At 40.2% G+C, this 17,845-nt stretch overlaps 1 protein-coding gene across 1 annotated transcript in view; it reads right to left on the reverse strand.

Moving 5' to 3' along the window:
* The window catches only part of KDM5B (lysine demethylase 5B), a 41,786-nt gene that overhangs the window by 12,567 nt on the left and 11,374 nt on the right, over positions 1-17,845 (reverse strand). Inside the window, 15 exon segments of the mRNA XM_030465453.1 lie at positions 3,496-3,646; positions 3,862-3,989; positions 4,562-4,743; positions 5,165-5,359; positions 6,276-6,395; positions 7,367-7,529; positions 10,273-10,454; positions 10,912-11,070; positions 11,484-11,603; positions 12,128-12,286; positions 12,839-12,942; positions 13,183-13,276; positions 13,990-14,124; positions 15,217-15,387; positions 16,487-16,609. Of these exon segments, the coding sequence (XP_030321313.1) occupies positions 3,496-3,646; positions 3,862-3,989; positions 4,562-4,743; positions 5,165-5,359; positions 6,276-6,395; positions 7,367-7,529; positions 10,273-10,454; positions 10,912-11,070; positions 11,484-11,603; positions 12,128-12,286; positions 12,839-12,942; positions 13,183-13,276; positions 13,990-14,124; positions 15,217-15,387; positions 16,487-16,609 (2,186 nt within the window).

Raw genomic sequence — 17,845 nt, forward strand, 5'->3', positions numbered from 1 at the left:
AAATTAAATCTAAACTTCTCCAAAATCTGCTTATGATTTCTTGTAAGTCAAGCTCTACTCACAAATAATTGAATATTTAAAAGCATCCAAGCAGCCTAGAGCTTACATAAACGGGCTGACATCAGTGAGCTATAGCAGAATAAACTATTGTTGAAAATATTCTCATATTAAATAGTATTCTGGACCAACTACTTAGACTTGGAAGAGCACTGGTTATTATGGAATAAAATTGGGCTTTTTTCCAGAACACAAAGCAATTGTGGATTAACTATTCAGTTATGTTGCAATAGCTATTGTAGTAAGCTCTCCCCATCCCCATACCAAAAGAGAACAAATCCCAATGCTGAATGGGTTTTATATTCACAGGTTGTGTAGGCACTTCTGAAAAATCCTCTTTTGCTGAAGTCATCATTTTCATTTTTATCTAAAAGCTTTGTATCAAATGAGTGGCTTATAAGTGTTAACAAATTGGCCAATATTAAAAATCTCTCTAAACTGAAGCCAATATTAACTAGGCCTGAGAACCTTGAACAGAAAAGGAAAAATCTACTGCAATGCTGGCTCCAGTTCTATTAACAATATGTCACTTAAACAAAAGAGGAAAACAACATTGCAGCAGGATATGCCAGCATGACTGGAATGTGAATATAATAAATTTCAATTTAATATTCTATGTTAAAAATAGGTATTTTAAAGGCTATGCCAAAATCACATTGCAAGTTCCAAAAATCCATAGTAAGCTAAATGATAAAACTAACTCCAAGGCTTGATACAACATGAGCTGTTCTATGGTCTATACAGTTTACACTATTTTTTGTGAAAGTTCTGCAGTACCTTCCAGTAAAAGGCAAAAGTTTTTAAAATAAACAAATAGATGTATACAGACATATGGGCACACATACACATATCTAAACTGCAAAACCTTTGCAAGAAGGTTTTGATAACCAGAAAATACACAAGTCTATAAATTAAAAAAAGAACATTCCCAGAAGAGAAGCCCACATCTATCCAGGTTTATTAACCACAAAGATTTGTAAGCACAAGGCCTCTAAACTCTTGAAGACTGGTAAGAATCAGAAAAGGTACCATGAAACCTGGAGAAGGAAGGGGACAGATACTGACAACATCCCTCTGTACTTCCCTGGTGTCATACTGTTCCCTTCCAGCATCACCTACGTAGAATCATCAAATTGTTTTCTTTCCAGGGAGAAATTGTTCCCCAGCTCCAACCTAAACCTCCCCTGGCACAACTTGAGGTCAGAAGTTCCTCTTGTCCCATCCCTTGTTCCTTTGGAGCAGAGCCCGACCCCCCCTGGCAGATGGCTGCCCAACATCCTGCAGGTATGTAAAGTTCAAAGATTAAACTGATTTTGATATAACAGGTATTCAGACTTTAAGCAGCTTATTTTCTCCTTTCAGTCTTCCTACACAGACTGTGAGTGCTCCCCCTTCAAACTTAAGAAAAATTTAAAAACTCATGAAATAACATAGGTTTTCAAAACCCTAATTATGAGGATACTCAACTGGTCTCTTCCCAGAAACATGCCACAGAAAGCTCAATGGGGAACCAATGAGAAAGGGGCTAAAACCACCTTCAGAGCAAACGAGAAATGCAGAGCAAGCAAAGCATTGCTTTGGTCCTGCAGTTCAACACTCAGAGATTCTTCATCCCAGGCTGTAGAGCTGAAGGAGCTGGCAAGAACAGCTGTGAGAAAGGCTGATTCACTATCACTGTGTCAAAGGAACAGACCTAGTCAGGAAGACTAAATAAAATGTTCCTCTTTTCAGGCCAAGCAAAGTCAGGTGAATCTTAAGAGTAGAAAAAGATGAGGGATGAACTCTTGTGGCTCAGAGCAGCTGAAACAGGCTTGGCTGCTTCTCCAAGTTCATCATCAGAAGGGCTGAGCAAATACCAAGGTGAGTGGGAGAACACATGGACTGGGGATGCCAGATCATGAAGAGGTGGTTCAACATTACATGAAAGAAGAAATGAGGAATGGAAAAGTCCTTCAATAACACTGTCAGGAATCTCTGGAGTAGAAATTACTTATCTAGCAGAAGTCACATATGCTGGAGGACAGAATTTTACATTTCCTGCCGTAATATTTTTATGCTGCTGTGACAGGGACTTGATCCTTTTGTGTCTGTGCACAGTGAAGGTGAATTTGTATCAAGTTGTGGTTACAAAGACTTATACAGAGATCACTAGAGAAAGGGAAAGTGCAGCTGCAAGAATCATGTCAAAACAATAGCTGAATATTCTACTACCAAAGTCCTTTGAAGTCAGCCTTTAAAGTACTGCAGGAATACAAGAACACAGACAAGCTGCAAGATTCCTGCTGAGACAGGCAGCACGTAGAAACCACACACATACAGTCAGAATAGCACAAAGAGCATCTGCTCTGACAAACACCATGATGTTCAAAGCAGGAGAAATGGTGAAAATTGCCCAGAAATGACAGGAATCGTTTCTCCTGAAGTGCTTCACACTGTTAAGACTGTTGGACTTAAACAATATTGTCCTCCACATATATAAACCTAAGATTTTCTTAGAAACCCATCATCCCACAGGGTGAGGTGCAGCCACTGAACACCTGGGTAGGGAACCTGCAATCTGTGAGCCCTAAACAGGGAGCACAGCAACAGAGTCACAACCAAACTGATGGAATCAGGAGATCTGGGTTTTCATTCTGGATCCTCTCCTTTCACCTGATTGACACTGGTACAGGCTGCCCAGACACTGGAAAAGGTTGCCCAGAGAGGTGCTGGAAGCTCCATCCCTGGAAGTTTTTAAGGCCAGGCTGGACAGGGCTCTGAGCAACCTCAGTGGGAGGCGTCCCTGCCTATGGCAGGGGAGTTGGACCTGGATGATCTTAAAGGTCCTTTCCAACCCTGAAATCCTATGATTTTATGATTTCACATAGGGAATGTGCCAGCAGGATCAGGCTGACAGATAACCAGTTCAAAGAACGTGTTACCCCAACACTGCCCTATCTTCAAATTCCTGGAGCAAATAACCTAAAAGATTTAACAGGAGTGCTGCAAAGAAAGTGAGATCATACAGAGATCTCATACAGTATTCCCATCACCATCAGCTCAGGAAGTTAAGACACTCCATTTTTCCACAAGACATGAAGGGTAATGAATATAACAACACATACACCACTGACAGATTTTCAGTCCCTGTGGCACAAACACTCATTGGGTGTTGCTTTGTCTGGAAACACCACCACACACCGATTTTAATTTTGGGGGAATGTTAGAATGAACTTACTGCTCAACTGTTGAACTGAGAAGAAACAGATTGAAAGCTCAGGATGTTTAACTTACTACATGCAGCAAAGGTGAGTCTCTCTGTAAAAGATGGCTCTCCTGGGAAGGCACAACGATTTTTTTCCATTTTTAAGTCTTACAGAACACTGGCATCCATCACTGGCCACAGACATCTATCTTCAGTCACTCAATTTAGTTGCAAACACTTACAGCAACATTTACCTTGTTTGTCTTTTGCCATTAAGAAGTTGCTGTGCAACTGAGGCACATTTATCTGCATCCTGTGTAACCAGTCTGAGGTGTCGCAGTAGGTCATTGTCTGGAAACTTTTTCATTTCTGATTCTTCTATCAAAGCCTTAAAACTGATGAGACCTTTTGGGAAAGACAGGAAGTCAATAAAAGTCCCCCTTTCTGTTAGATGTTAAATGGTAAAGTTGGATAACACAACAGTTTAAATATATTTCTGTTTCAACTTCAGCTGTACTTTGTGTCAAGTAAGTATAAAACTAAAGTTACCAAGGTTCAGAAACTCAACACTGGGAGATAAGCCACTTAAAATTACAGGTTGTAGACAAAAGGTAAGGTACTTACTTCTTTATTGTTAATTTTTGCCTCCAGGGCTTCATTAACATTGGCAGCCCACTCATTGTATGATTCTGCACGCATCTTGAGTGCATTCATCATGGGATAGAGCTCCTCCAGGGTGTAGCGGTACCTGCAAGCAGCACAGAGCTTTGCACTTCAGCAAAAACTGGTGGGAGCAGGAGGATAGAGAAGGGAAGCACCAAAATGATCTGCTATGCACCCAGAATTCAATAATTGAGACCTACAATCATACTGTGCTCCTCCTAAGACAATTTCAAAATTGCAACTGGTTCTACAATTGAAGTGACGGTGAAATTGTTTTAGGAGAACTTGCATTCACGTTGGACAAAGATGGAAGAAACAACAGGAAAGATGGCAACAGGAAGAAAAACTAACAAAAGCAAATAAATACTACTCAGCAAGGATTAGATGTAAGGGATTATGACCTTACTGATATAAAATAAAAGAGCAAATATCTTATCCATCAATCTTTGCCTTTATAGAGAAAGAAGAGCTGAATGCTGAAATAGTCTGCTGAAAAAGGCACTTGGTTCTGGGGTTCTGTATTTGCAAGAGACAAACAGAATACAGAGACCAGTACCACTGACAAAAACAGAGCAGGCACTGGATTGGCAAGCTGCAATATCTATGCATACAATAAATATCTCCAGAACACAAAATTCTTTGCTCTCTAAAGCTTACCCCAGTTTGTATTTGAAGGTAGGACAGGAACAGAGATCCTCAACATGGTGCAGGCATACCAGTAATCCAGGTTTACATGGACAATAAACAGCAGACATGAAACAGGTGGTTTTACACTTTAAGCACTGTCGCTCATCATCAGGGAACAGCTCAAAAGACACTCTCTCTGAGTCAGTCACTCCCTGCAAAACAATGTTATATGAGGAGGGTGATAATGAAGAGGTGATTATTCCAAGCTAAAGCATCAGAAGCTACATTTATCAATGGAATAATGAGTTTAGAAGTATGACTAAAACACAATATTAAAACCAGGTAGACAGAAATCTTGACTTATGAAAAAACAGTTATTCAGACTGCAGTACTGAAAGAACAGACATTGCTTTAAAAGAAACATTCTGAACAGTATTAAAGGATAAACATGCTAAAGTGAGATGCATGATAAATGATTCTGCATCCAAGCGGCGCACTGAAACAAACAATGCCACTCAGGAGGATGCTCTGCAGCTCTAAGCTGCTGACAACACAGGACCAGCCCCAGGATGACTTCACATCACTGCTGCTACTGTTCCTCCATCCATTAGAACATCATTTGCTACAACTCACCAGTTTATCAACCTTCTCACGCAATTTCTTCTCATCTTCAATCATGATAGCCATGTCTTTCTGAACTGTAGATGCAACCACAACATCAAGAACATCTGCTTTGGAAGCCATTTTACAGATCATCTCATCATGGGAAAACACGCAGTAGCGGTTCAGCAGGCGGTAATGTTCCACACACTGGCGCCCCAATGGTAGCTGCATGGAGAAAGATTAAATAATTAAGAACAGTAATTAAGAGTTCATTGTTAAAATCACATTAAGATACTGACTTCTTATGCTGCTAACCAAAACCTACCTAAGTGAAAGGCCAAGACAAATCTTTCAACAACAATCATAATTCAGAATATAAAACTTGAGAAATCAAGACCCTGGGTTAGAGTAAACCATGACAGGTTATAGTTCCTTTAGACGAGTCACACTGCTATTCCCTCATAAACTTAGCTAAAAAACCTGCATAAACTGTCTGGAAGAGATTATAATTAGGGGTAATCAAACAAGTAAACCACACTAGACTAGGAAAGACCCAAGCTAAAAATACAGAGGCTGGGAAAGTGTCAAAAGTGCAGAGCAGGGATGTCCCAAGATCAGGCTGCAGGGCACACTGGACCTTCTCCTCAAAAGTCTGTTTTATGTAGGACATGAACTGTGCTGCCACATGAGGAACTGCTGATTCCATGATCCATTAAAGTCCCTCACTAACCCCAGGCAGAGGAAACAATTGATTGTGAGCAGGGTGGGTCAGTCAGAGCTTTCTTTTATGGCTGTCCCCAAGCAGAGTGTGAGGCTCAGGTTACAACGAGGATACAAGTTCCAGTCTGGTAGGAAACTCTTGGGAGGACAAGAGGAAAACAAAACCAATCTGACCAGTACATGAACACGAGTCCATTCAGTGACAAGGCAGAAAGCTTTCTTCCAGTGCTAGTCATCTCCTACCTCTAAGTGATGCCTTTTTTTTTTTTTTTAAACTAGTAACATTTTTACATGGGCTACATTTACAATTAGTCAAGATCTTTTTAGGGAAAAAGATCAAAAAAGGACTAATTTGAAGTAGTAGCAACCTTGAACAACTTTTTGAGTACACACTTCACAAAAACCTTGAGTTGAAACATACCCAATCAACAGTGCAGAAGTTCACAGCTTCAGCAAAATTGAAACCTTGATTGAAACCACTGTGATAAGCTCTGGGAAAGGTGATCACAAACTCTCCAGCACACTGGTTGGTTCGATAGACCTAGGAGAAAGCACACACAAGCATTAGGTGATACCTACACAGAACTGAAGGCTCTGAAGACAGAATGGGTTCCCAAATTCTACTTAGTTCCATGATGACTTGGGATAGTTTTAGAACATAAACCCAAGAATTACAAACTGGCATTTAGTAGCTTGTGCCTAGAAGCAAAGAGGTTTCATTCAGCCATACCTGCACTCAGAGCCCTTTCAAGTCAGCTGCCTGTGCCTTTTGGCCTTTCCTACCTCTGCACACAGGGACATAGGCAAAGCACAAGCCAAGAGAAATTTGGAACCCACTCAAAAGTACTGCTGTACATCTAATGCTCTACATGCTAGACTACCAGCATGAGAGCAGGCATAGCTTCCTGCATTTTTCCTTTTTGGAGTCTCTCACAGCATAACACACAACACAACTTTTGCCACTTTCTACCAATTTTCCTTTTAAGTCCCAAGGTCAGCTAGTCAAAAGCTAATGGAGTTGTAAAGGGACATAATTCCCATTAACAGTCTAGTATGGAGTATGACAGAAACTGATGAAAAATGCTTTTAAATAACTAAGAACTTATCCAGGAAAAATAAGAGGATGTGGATGACAAGTAAAGGAAGCGTGGGTTTTGGCCCCTTGTCAGAAACTATGTAAAAATAATTGTGTCTGATCAGACAGACATAGGAAGAGGTCCTGCCACTGCTTCAAAGGCTGAGACTAAACTTCCCAGCTGAGGTATAGGGATAGGAATATTCTAAGGTGGATCTCCAGAGAAGAATTTGCCAAGCAATTCCAAAAGCAATGGTTCCATTGCCCATCTGTTCATCCTGGCACACTGTACTAGATGAGGAAGATACAACACACATTGTAACTACCACACCATCTCTGTCATAACAGTGCCTTCAATTACTGCCTTTGAAGCAGAAATCAGTGGAAATGCAAGAGGGTTGTGTTTCAGGGAGTAGCACAGGAGTCCAACAACATACAGGCACTCCGTGGGCCATCAAAGTATTCGGGTTCATTATGGTGACAAGTTGGTGCAAGAGATCTGGCTGAGATTCAAATAGCTCTGGAGCAAGCTTCTTCATTACATCCTCCAGCTGTTCAGCTGCATACCCTGGGGCTCCATACCACGTTTTAGGCTCCCCCCTGCAAGATTATTAAAAAGAGTTAAATATAAGCAATCTTTCAAGTTACATTTTCAGTCTTCTGCTTTAAAGTATGGCATGTCAAAAGAAGGGTATATCACCAAGAAGGAATGCAAAGATCATGAACCCTCCTGAATCTTCACAGTTTACACAGGTGCCTCCTCCAGACCTCAGTTTTTAACTGCCTGCATTTCTGAGGAGATACTGAAAATATTCTGGTGAAAAAAAGTCTGAAGAAGTCCTCAGCAAAGGTCTGCTGATTCCAGCAGAACTTCAAAACATAAGCTGTTTGTCTTTTACCATGAACACAAACTCCCTCTTGGATCAAACAACCAAAGACAGTTCTTTATCTTGTGCATAATTGCCATAAAAGCAACATACAGTAAGTAGAAATTAGATTTCCAAACTATGGAAGAGACTTTGAGGGGGAAAAAAATTAATATATATCCAGAGTAAGAAGAAAACTTTTAGCAACAGCTTAACACAATGTAAGCCAGTTGAGAAAATTAAGGTTATCAGATGTATTCCAGTAGATACTGTTTCAGGTTTACAATGAAGCTGGCTCACTGCAGCACAAAGATGAATATTCCTTCCAATCTCCTTTAAAGAACCATGTCAGAAAAGTTTTTCACAAATGAGGACAGAGAAGTCACCTTCTCCTGAAGAACTGGCAGATTAAAGCTGACCCAACAGTGTTTGGTCGTGTCCCCCACCATAAATCATGAAGCAACTAGGAGGTTTCCAGAAGGAGAGAGGGAAGTCTGAATCCAGAAGCACATGTCTCCAGGAGCTTATTCCTGTCCTCAGACAGCATCTCTGTTATGATGAAGAGGAGAAGCAGCCAGGGAGACTGTGGAAGGGCAGTTACATTGGTACAGCAAGGAGCAGCATAATTAGAGTCATCACTGTGTCATGTGAAATGAGGACACAGCCTTGAACCTGGTCACCATCTTGGGACAATTCTATGAATTCAGGAAGACCAGGCAGAGATGGAAATGAAAACTGTCCTGTGTCCTGACCCAACACTGGGTAAGTCAAGAATTCTGCTCCTGGACACGTCAGTGCCGAGGAATGGATGACAGCAGTTATGAACCAGGTTGGTGGCACCAGGGCTCTCAGGACTTCAGGAGCAGATAACAGAGAAAGCTGGGATTCTAAGGGATGTGTTAAAGTGTCAGAACTGACAGTGGTGACAGCTTTCTGCATTGCTACCTGGCAGCTTCCCACTCTTGTCTTTAGAAATACCAGCATCACTGATGGTAATACTTCCTCTGATCAGGACTGATTTATTTATTTGCAAGCATCTTCATAACCGAAGATTTGTTTTTCCTCCTTCTACAATTTCAAGAACACCCTACAAAAGGTCTGCTGCTGTAACCTGGTTCACTGCTCAAAACACAGGACCAGGACACAAGCTCCTTCCTGGAATGTAGGAACCCTGAAGCTGGACATGGCTTCCCTGGTGTTTCACAAGAACAAGTGCTGCCTTCTCTTCAAGTCTTCTCTCTTCAAGTCTGGAGTTCTCTCTCTTCACTTGGGGGTATTAAAACTGACTCCTCCAGCCTAGAGCCCTATGGACCTCAGCTACACACAGCTCTCAAATTAAAAACCCTCATTCTTAAACCTCTCAGCTGAAGGGAAATACAAAAGAGTATCTGCAAAGTAAAAGATGTCAAGGACTTTGATGCTGGAGAAATATATTATCTGCAGGTAGGGCAACTTCCACATATGTCTGTTAGGTGTGTACATGTGTGTGCACATGAACACCTGCACACTTGGGTGTCTTTCTGGTCTCAACTAATGCAGTTCAGGAAAAATTATGGAGGACATTGCCATCCTAACAACACTCCTTGAATGAATGAAGTTTCTACTGCAAACAAAACAATTTCTCTCCTTTCCACACCTTTCAGCCTCACTGAAGACCAAAATGAATAAAAGCAAAAAAATTAAAATGAAGATCATTTTTACAATGGAATCCTGATCACTCATTCGCTTTGCTTCAAACATTTGTTTTAATTGTGTCAAGTGCTAAGAAGGCCCAGATCAGGTCACTGACTGCCTGGCTTGTGCTACAGCAGCAGCCATTTCAAGGACCAGCAATTGAGTAACTGACCAGAGAGACAACCTACAGAATGGCAGCTGGGATGTGAATTTACCATATTGCTGGAATCCTGATGTGAACAAGGAAAAGGAAAGAACTTGTCAAGTCCTAGGAAGAGTGATGAGAATAATGCACACTCTAAAAAAGCTGTTGCAAGGTGAGAAGTTTAAGCACATTCTATTATCAAAGAGATGGTAAAGATAGATCTTCATTAACAGTTGACAAGTGTTTGCTTGATAGGAGGATTTATGATAGAATGATCTAATAGAGAAAAAAAATATGCAGGATCCTAAGACTGTTAGTTGAAGCTAAATGATTAAAAAACAAAACAGACCACAAAAACAAAACTTGCATGGTTTTTAGTTTTAAGTTGACCATAAATAAGTATTTGATGAATCTGCTGCAGCTCTCATGGATTTTTTTTAAACTGGGAATGGATGTCTCTTTCCAAAATATGACCTCTTGTCCATAAGCAAATTAATGCAGGAGTCACACTGTGTCAAATTTAACCCTGCTGCTACAGAACTTCAAGGGTTATTCTGGCCTGAACTCTATGAATCTGGTTTTAGTCATCTAATTAAAAAGGGAAGAGGGAATGAAGGGGAGATTTACTTATCAGGCTGAGTTTATTCCTCAAACTCACCAATGCAGATAGTTAATTGAATAGCTCCAGTGGTCTTCTATATGCCAACAAAATGAAGAAAAGCACATTCCCACATATAGCCAGGGCAATTTCATTCCACAAATGTCTGCAGTGATGTGAGCAAGAACAGACTGCTCCATCACAGGCATGTTGTTTAAATTCCACCCACTATCAAGGTATTCCTGAAAAGTGAACAGAATAGTCACGGGTTTATTACAATATGAAGTAAAAAACCCAAACAAACAACAAGGTAAAACTGACAGAAGAGCAACAGAAAAAAAGCATTTATCCCAACTGAAAATATGTAAGAAACAGGACAATTAATCAAACAACAAAACCTCTCCATTGCCTCTGCTCCTTTCACAAACCTTATCTAACCTTCTTTGTTAAAATACAACTTTTTTTTTGTTTTATTTCAGAAGTTAATAAATAACTACGAGGATAAACCTGTGACTTTAAATGTCTGATCATGAAAAATTTCATTTATTTAAAACTCTTGATGTAATTGTCTTCAAATACTGTGCCATATATACAAAACAAACACTTTGCAACCCAGTTTCCATTGTGCTGTATACCAGAGAGACTTTGTTAACCAAGAACTGCAATACAAATGTACACAGTGAACTAACAGAGACCTACCTCTTCTTCTGGTCTAACTTTAAATTTCCCACCCCTAACTGGGAAGCCACTTCCAAATTCCTTTGAAGCAATATCAGCTCCATATTCTACAGTCACATCCTCTTCAATGGTACTAACAAGTCTCCAGAATTCTTTTTCAACCAGCTCAGTGGGGACCATCTAGGTATGAAAAGAAGAAACTCAAGGTGTATTCAGTATATAAAAACCATGTGCATAAAAGCTGTCCATGGGGGAACTCCCCTAGCTTGAAGCATTTCTCCATTTCAAAATCATTTCAAAAAGAGAAAAAAAAAAAAAAGTAGCAGAAATGTGGTTCCACCCAGGACATACTGCTGCTCTGTCCTCTGAGGAATGGGTGAGAGAGCAGTCTCTTCCTCAGACACTTCTAAACAAACAAAAAAACCACAACACCAGCAAGGACAAGGATTCACTGGCATAACTGTGAGCCACTGATTTGGGATTTTATCCCAGTCAGATCTGGAATTCCCATCTCTCTCACAGTTTATGTATTTTAACTAATTACAAAAGAATGCAATCTGCATTATGGCATCAGGATAAACCCATGGACATACATGGACTGGCATGTTAAAATAGTCTGACTTGAATGCATCTGCCATTTCTCCAAACGTCCGAAGTGTGTAGTCTCGTGCTGCTTGTTCAAACCCAAATGCTTCTTGAGGCTTATTGCACTCCTGCAATTGACAAGATGATTATTTCTATAATGTATTAATAGACAATCTCTGCTCAGATTTCACCTACATGGGCATGTGATGGGTAAGCTGACAGAACACCTGACAGAAATGAAATACCTGCCCCAAGTCACAGAGTCAGAAGCAGCAGCTACCCTGCTTAATTCATCAAATGATAGTATTTATTTACAAATCTGCATAAAACATTAGTAAGGTTATATGTGTAATTTCTCCTTGTGGAAAAGCTAAGTGGAAGAAATACAGACCTCCACGCTGAAGTACCCAGTGAGATTCAAATTTAACTACAGAGAAAAGGTGCCAATTAAAATCCAGCATTTTTGCCCAGTGCCTGACCAGCCTGAAGCATTTCCAGTCTTCATTCTAGCTTTACCCTCTAGCACTTTGCTTGCACAACCTTACATATCAATGAATTGTACTTTCGTTCAGTCCTTAGGATCAAGTAAGTGTTCAAATAAAACCCCACAAAATAACAAATAACTTTAGACTTTTATGGTTTGTTGGATTACCTGAGCCAAACACTGAGGACACCTCCAGTCCCCTTTGGGAACATCATGAAGGGGGGGAATTAAACAAAAAGTGTGGTAACTGTCATCACAGCCATCACACAGCAGCAGACGGTCCTCATCGTTACCACTGCCACATAAGAGACACACATACAAATCCACCTGCAACAAAAATTGCCAGATTAGGAATTTGAGCACTTATGGTAACAGCCTGGAAACATTACAAACATTAACCAAAGCTTGTTATCACTTTATCTCTGATATGGATATGGGACAAACAAAACACTTATGTAAAAGTTTAAATAGCCTCACTCTTCCATTTAAGAAAAGATCAGAGTTACAGACCCTTCCATGTATTTTTTTTTTCCAAATGACAGATTCCATGGCCAAGATAGTTCACACCAGCAGCACTCTGGGTTTAGCAGGTAGCACATAACAGGGCTTACTCATCTTTTTTCTTGTTACTGTCACATGCAGCACATGTTCACAGGTAACTCCTCTGAGGTTTGGAGCCTCAGGAGAGAGAAGATACCTTCACAAGTACCTCAGTTCCAGCAGGCAGATCCTGCTTTGTTTCAGCCACAGGGTTACATGAAGAATGCAAGAGTCCTTAGTATGATATAAATGACAGGAAATTTCTCTACACACACAGGAGAAACCCAGAAACACCTGGAATCACAACCATGAAGCAGCAGGAATGCAGAGCAAACTCACAGCATTAGTGGGTTTTTTGGATCGGACTTTGGATTTCTCTTTCTCTGGCTCCCCAGCATGTTCTTTCTTCTCAGGAAGTTTCACTGTGTTATGCACTTCCTTTTCTAGTAAAACAGAAAAAAAAAAAAAGAGGGTATTACAAAATGTTTTAATACTTAGCATTATTTGTTATTATTTATTTTATTTGTTATTAGACTGCATCACTCCAAGTTCTTTGTTGAATTACTTGTTATCCCATACACACACTTGTTTCAGTTAGCTTAGGGGAAGATTTGAACACTTAAAAATGCCTACAGAAGCTGATATGATCTGAACAACCAAGCATGCCATCATAAGCTCCTCACCATTTTCACACTTTGGAGGTGCACAGCCCATCCTACGTCTCAAATTATGAGTTCTGGCTTCTGGAGGGTCACCTTCAGTTTTAATATTGGTTGCCTTAAAAAAAAAAAAAAAAAAAAAAAGTGTGTATATAGGTATATACACACACACACACACACAAACTCAGTGATGTCCTTAGAAGAAACACTTTGGTTTTACACATGCAGACACCAAGGACATTGAGGGGCTGGAGTGTGTCAGGAGAAGGGAATGGAGCTGGGGAAGGGTCTGGAGCTCAGCTCTGCCCAGGAGCAGCTGAGGGCCCTGGTGGCGTTGATCCTGGAGCAGAGGAGGCTGAGGGGAGACCTTGTGGCTCTCTGCAACCCCCTGAGAGGAGGTTAGAGCCAGCAGAGGTCAGGCTCCCAAGGAACAAGATAAACTTCTGGCACAACTCAAGTTGTGCCAGGGGAGGTTTAGGTTGGAGCTGGGGAACAATTTCTCCCTGGAAAGGGTTGTCAGGGCCTGGCCCAGGCTGCCCAGGGCAGGGCTGGAGTCCCCATCATCCCTGGAAGGGTTTCAGAGCCCTGGGGATGTGGTGCTGACGGACATGGGGTGGGGGTGGCCTGGGCAGGGATGGGGGAAGGGTTGGACTGGATGACCTCAAGGTTTTTTCCAACACAAACGATTTGGTGATGATGTTCACTGCCATCTGAACTCGTGGCTGCTTGCCCATTCTGTGTTACAAAGCTGGGGGCTGTGGGCAGTGCTGCAGGAACAGCAGGAACTCTGTGTTCCCAGCTCAGGCTCCACACAGACCCAGACTCTCTCACCTCTGCTCTCAGACGTTTTGCTCGACGAGCAGGTGGACAAGTTTCAGATGGCTGAACAGACTGTCTCTGTGGAATATCATGGGGCTTATATTCCTTGTCCTTTGTGTCACTGGTGAGATCTGGTTTCTGCAAGCACTAGAGACACAATTTGATTACTTAATTTCTAATACAAACTTTGTGTTAGAATTTTCTAATAAACTTGTTTCACGTTATACAGGAAATTGTTCTCCACAATGTAGAGAGGGCTTTAATAATTACTGTGCTGAGTTAATAAAAGAGCATTTTTGAGAATATTACCTATTTGAACAAGTCACAAAATCACTTTTTCCAGCCTTTTACTGAATGCAATAACCATAATAAACAATTTTAAATGAAGCTGAAGCCTTCCTTTAAATGTTATGAAAACAGAACATTTCTCTATGGAAATACCAATACTAATTCTCCTAGTAGATGGTGCTTTTGCAGACTGGATCAACAGCATCCTAGAAACTGCTGCAGTGTCCTCAGGTTGCATTACTGTAATGTTAACAACACATAGAGCAAGATATAAATAACTACTGTTCTAAAAGAAAAAAAGTCTAAAAAAAAAATTCTTTGTTAGAGATTGTATTGCTTCCACTTAACCAACCCTGAATTTTGTTTTAAGGACCAAACCTAAGCAGGAAAGATTTAGGCTTGAAAGAAGTCACAAACCAGACAGTTAAGTACATTGTAATATCCATGAAAGCACTGCTGAACTTGGACATCCTTAGTGAAAGCAAGATGAGTTACTGCCACAAAACTGCCATGGTTTGATGTAGTCCCTCAGTCACTCTGTGCAAGTGGTGCAGACCCAACAGCATTCTTGTTCTACAGGGAGAGTGGCCTATAATGATCTGGGAATTCAGCAGGATTTTTCATTTGACAGAAGAGCATTAAAGAAATAGTTACAGGAGGTCTGAGATCTTACTATTCTGAGGCTGCTATAAACTGCAGAGGGAAACCACAAAAAGGTAGTATTCAAAGCAGTAAGAAAGAGGTCACCTTGAAGAGTAATTCTGAGAATGTTTTATAAAAAAATAGTTTTCCTATGGCTCTCTGGTGCTTGCACCAACACCACAGACAGTATCTTGCCACCTGCATGCCATAAAACATAAAATACAATCTTCGGAAATGTTGCATCAATCAAAAAACCAAAATAACAGACTGCCTGCTCAATTAATTGGATTTAACTTCAGCATAGCTTACCAGGAGGCTTGCTCCAGACTGGAATAAATTGTAAGGGTAAAGAATGCGCTCGTAATGTGCACGGATGTGGGATCCCACAGCTTTGCCAGGAGCAAATCCCATCCTTGTGGCTATTTTGGTCCATTTTCTCTCCTTGCAAACTACATCAAATCCTCCTTCTTCTGCAACTAGCTATAATGTGAAAACAAAATGGTCGTGTGCTTAATACTAAAATTATCAGTGTCTAAGGAAAGCACTGCTAGCTTAAAAGGCAAGAAAACACCACAACTGCTGTTTTAAACTAGAAAAGTATAGATTTAAAAAGAACACAAAACATGAAAGTTGTTTAAGAGCTGTAACTGGAACATATAGCATAGCACCTATTCAGGAATTGTATATTTGCTGAATTACTCTACAAACAAGTCAGCACTTGTATTAGATGACCCAACAGTAATTCAGCCTAATTTTGAGAATTTGCCTGGCTGCACTTTGTCATGCCTCCACTTTGTATTGCAGCACAACTTTAGCACAGTACAATCAGTTCTTCACACTGGAAGAAGTACTATGAAACAGTCTCAAAAGCAAGAAAATAAAAACTACTTTGAACATAAAGAAAGCAGAGAACATATCATTGGGGGTCACTGAATCCCATCTCTTACTATCAGATTACATCCTAAAAGAAATTCCATTTTTTTACCCATATTTCTAATGAAATGTTTTTCTCACAACTGTCACTGTTCAGAGCCTTCTCCAGGTAAGCCTAGGTTTATTCTTGAGCAGTTTGAATCCAAGTTCAACTTTAAAGAAGAGCTGGAATTTTGATTTGATCTCCCAGCTCACATGAAAACTCCCATGATATTTCTTCTTACTACTTTGTCACATTAGTGACACATTTGTGTTTGGTAAAGAAAGTAACACTTGTTTCATAGAATCATTAAGGCTGGAAAAGACCTCTGAGATCATCCTCCCTCCAAGCCCTAACCACTAAACCATCCAGTCTATCACTTCATCTACCATCACCTCTGTGGGCAGCCTCTTCCAATTCCTCACTTCGTTCTGTGAAGAAGTTTTTCCTAATATTTAACCTGAACCTGTCCTGGTGGAGCTTTACCCCATTTCCTCTTCTCCTGTCCCTGGTCACCAGAGAGAAGAGGTCAGTGTCTGTTTCACTACCACCTCCTTTAAGGGAGCAACTGCTCAGATCAGATATACTCCAAAATAACCCCTGAACACCAGTGATACCAGCAGAAACACATTTTCAGGATGAGTTCCTCCCTTGTAACAGTCTTACTCTATTAAGCTGAAATAAATCCAAGATCTTCCTTTCCACATGTGGAATTTTCAGTGTACATCCTTGAAGCTCCCAAAATTTTGCAATCTGGTCCAGAAAATTCAGCTTTACACGAGTTTGGGCCTGGAGGGAAAAAAAATTAAAATTAATTACATACTAAATGCAGATCAGTCTTTTGCATCCTTATGTTTATAGTGTTGCAGCCTCAGTTGTGTGTCTGGCCTTTCCCTCTGAAAGTGTAATTTCTAATTTTTCCCCTCTCCTCATATACAGAAAAAAAACTCCATACAGATACCACCAGTCTTTTCTCAAGACCCTTTTGATAACTTCTGCTGCATTTTGAAAACAGACTGAGACTTTCTGAGAAGAGACAAGCAATTAATTATTACTGTTAAAAACTACCTAAACTAGATGCATTGCTAGGATTTATTACATTAATAAATGTAATAGCTTATTACAACTTGGTTTAATTCTAATAAACAAAAAAATAAATATTTATAGCTTAGTTTTTTTGTTACCCCTTTTAGCTCCCAATTGCATTTTTTTTTTATTTTTAGGGATACAAACCAGCCAGAGCAGGGAAAGCCAAGGAGTTTGTCTGCACACCAATGCACACACTCAGATAATTGGACTGTTGCTATGTTAAGAGAGTTATTAGCTTGGACTTCAATTTTAACAGTTTACTTTCATCACGTTTGCTATTCTTAAGATAGAAAATGGTCATATATATACAGACAAGCTTGCTCTTAAACTCCAGAGAACTATGAACCAGCTAGTGTCTGCACAAATCCTTCTCTTAATGGAGAGAAGCCAGCTTTTGAGCCCTTACCCTGGCACTTCACACAACTGCAGCAGGACTTTAGAGAGCAAATACCAGGAGAAAAATCAGACAGGCAAAGCACTCCTATTCATACCAGCAGTGAGCTAACCAGGACTCCTCACCACTCCCTTCTTCTAGTCTGAATTCAAAGCAGTGAATGAAAGTGCTTATGAACAGCAAATTTCCATCAACTGAATCCAGATTTTGTAATTGTTTCTTCCAAATGGCTTGTTATTTTTAAAGCACTCTGTAAATGTTTCATCTCTTCCACTTTTAAAAGATGCTGTATATGTGCAGAACACAAACACATCTATAGCACTTGAGAATGTAAATTTAACCATTTATAAGAACCTCTGTGTGGAAAAGGCCTGAATTATGTTCCTCTAATGAGCATTAACTCTACTTTTTATGCTTGGCATGTTTTTAACAAGATTCTGAAACAGATTAGTTTCTGTGCTAATTGAAAACTAATGTTCAGAGGTCCTGAGTGCTGCTAGCTCAAGTCAAACACAACTCTGGGTCAAGCTACAGGAAAACAC

The sequence above is a fragment of the Calypte anna genome, chromosome 26, assembly GCF_003957555.1.
Source record: "Calypte anna isolate BGI_N300 chromosome 26, bCalAnn1_v1.p, whole genome shotgun sequence".
NCBI classification, from domain to species: domain Eukaryota; kingdom Metazoa; phylum Chordata; class Aves; order Apodiformes; family Trochilidae; genus Calypte; species Calypte anna.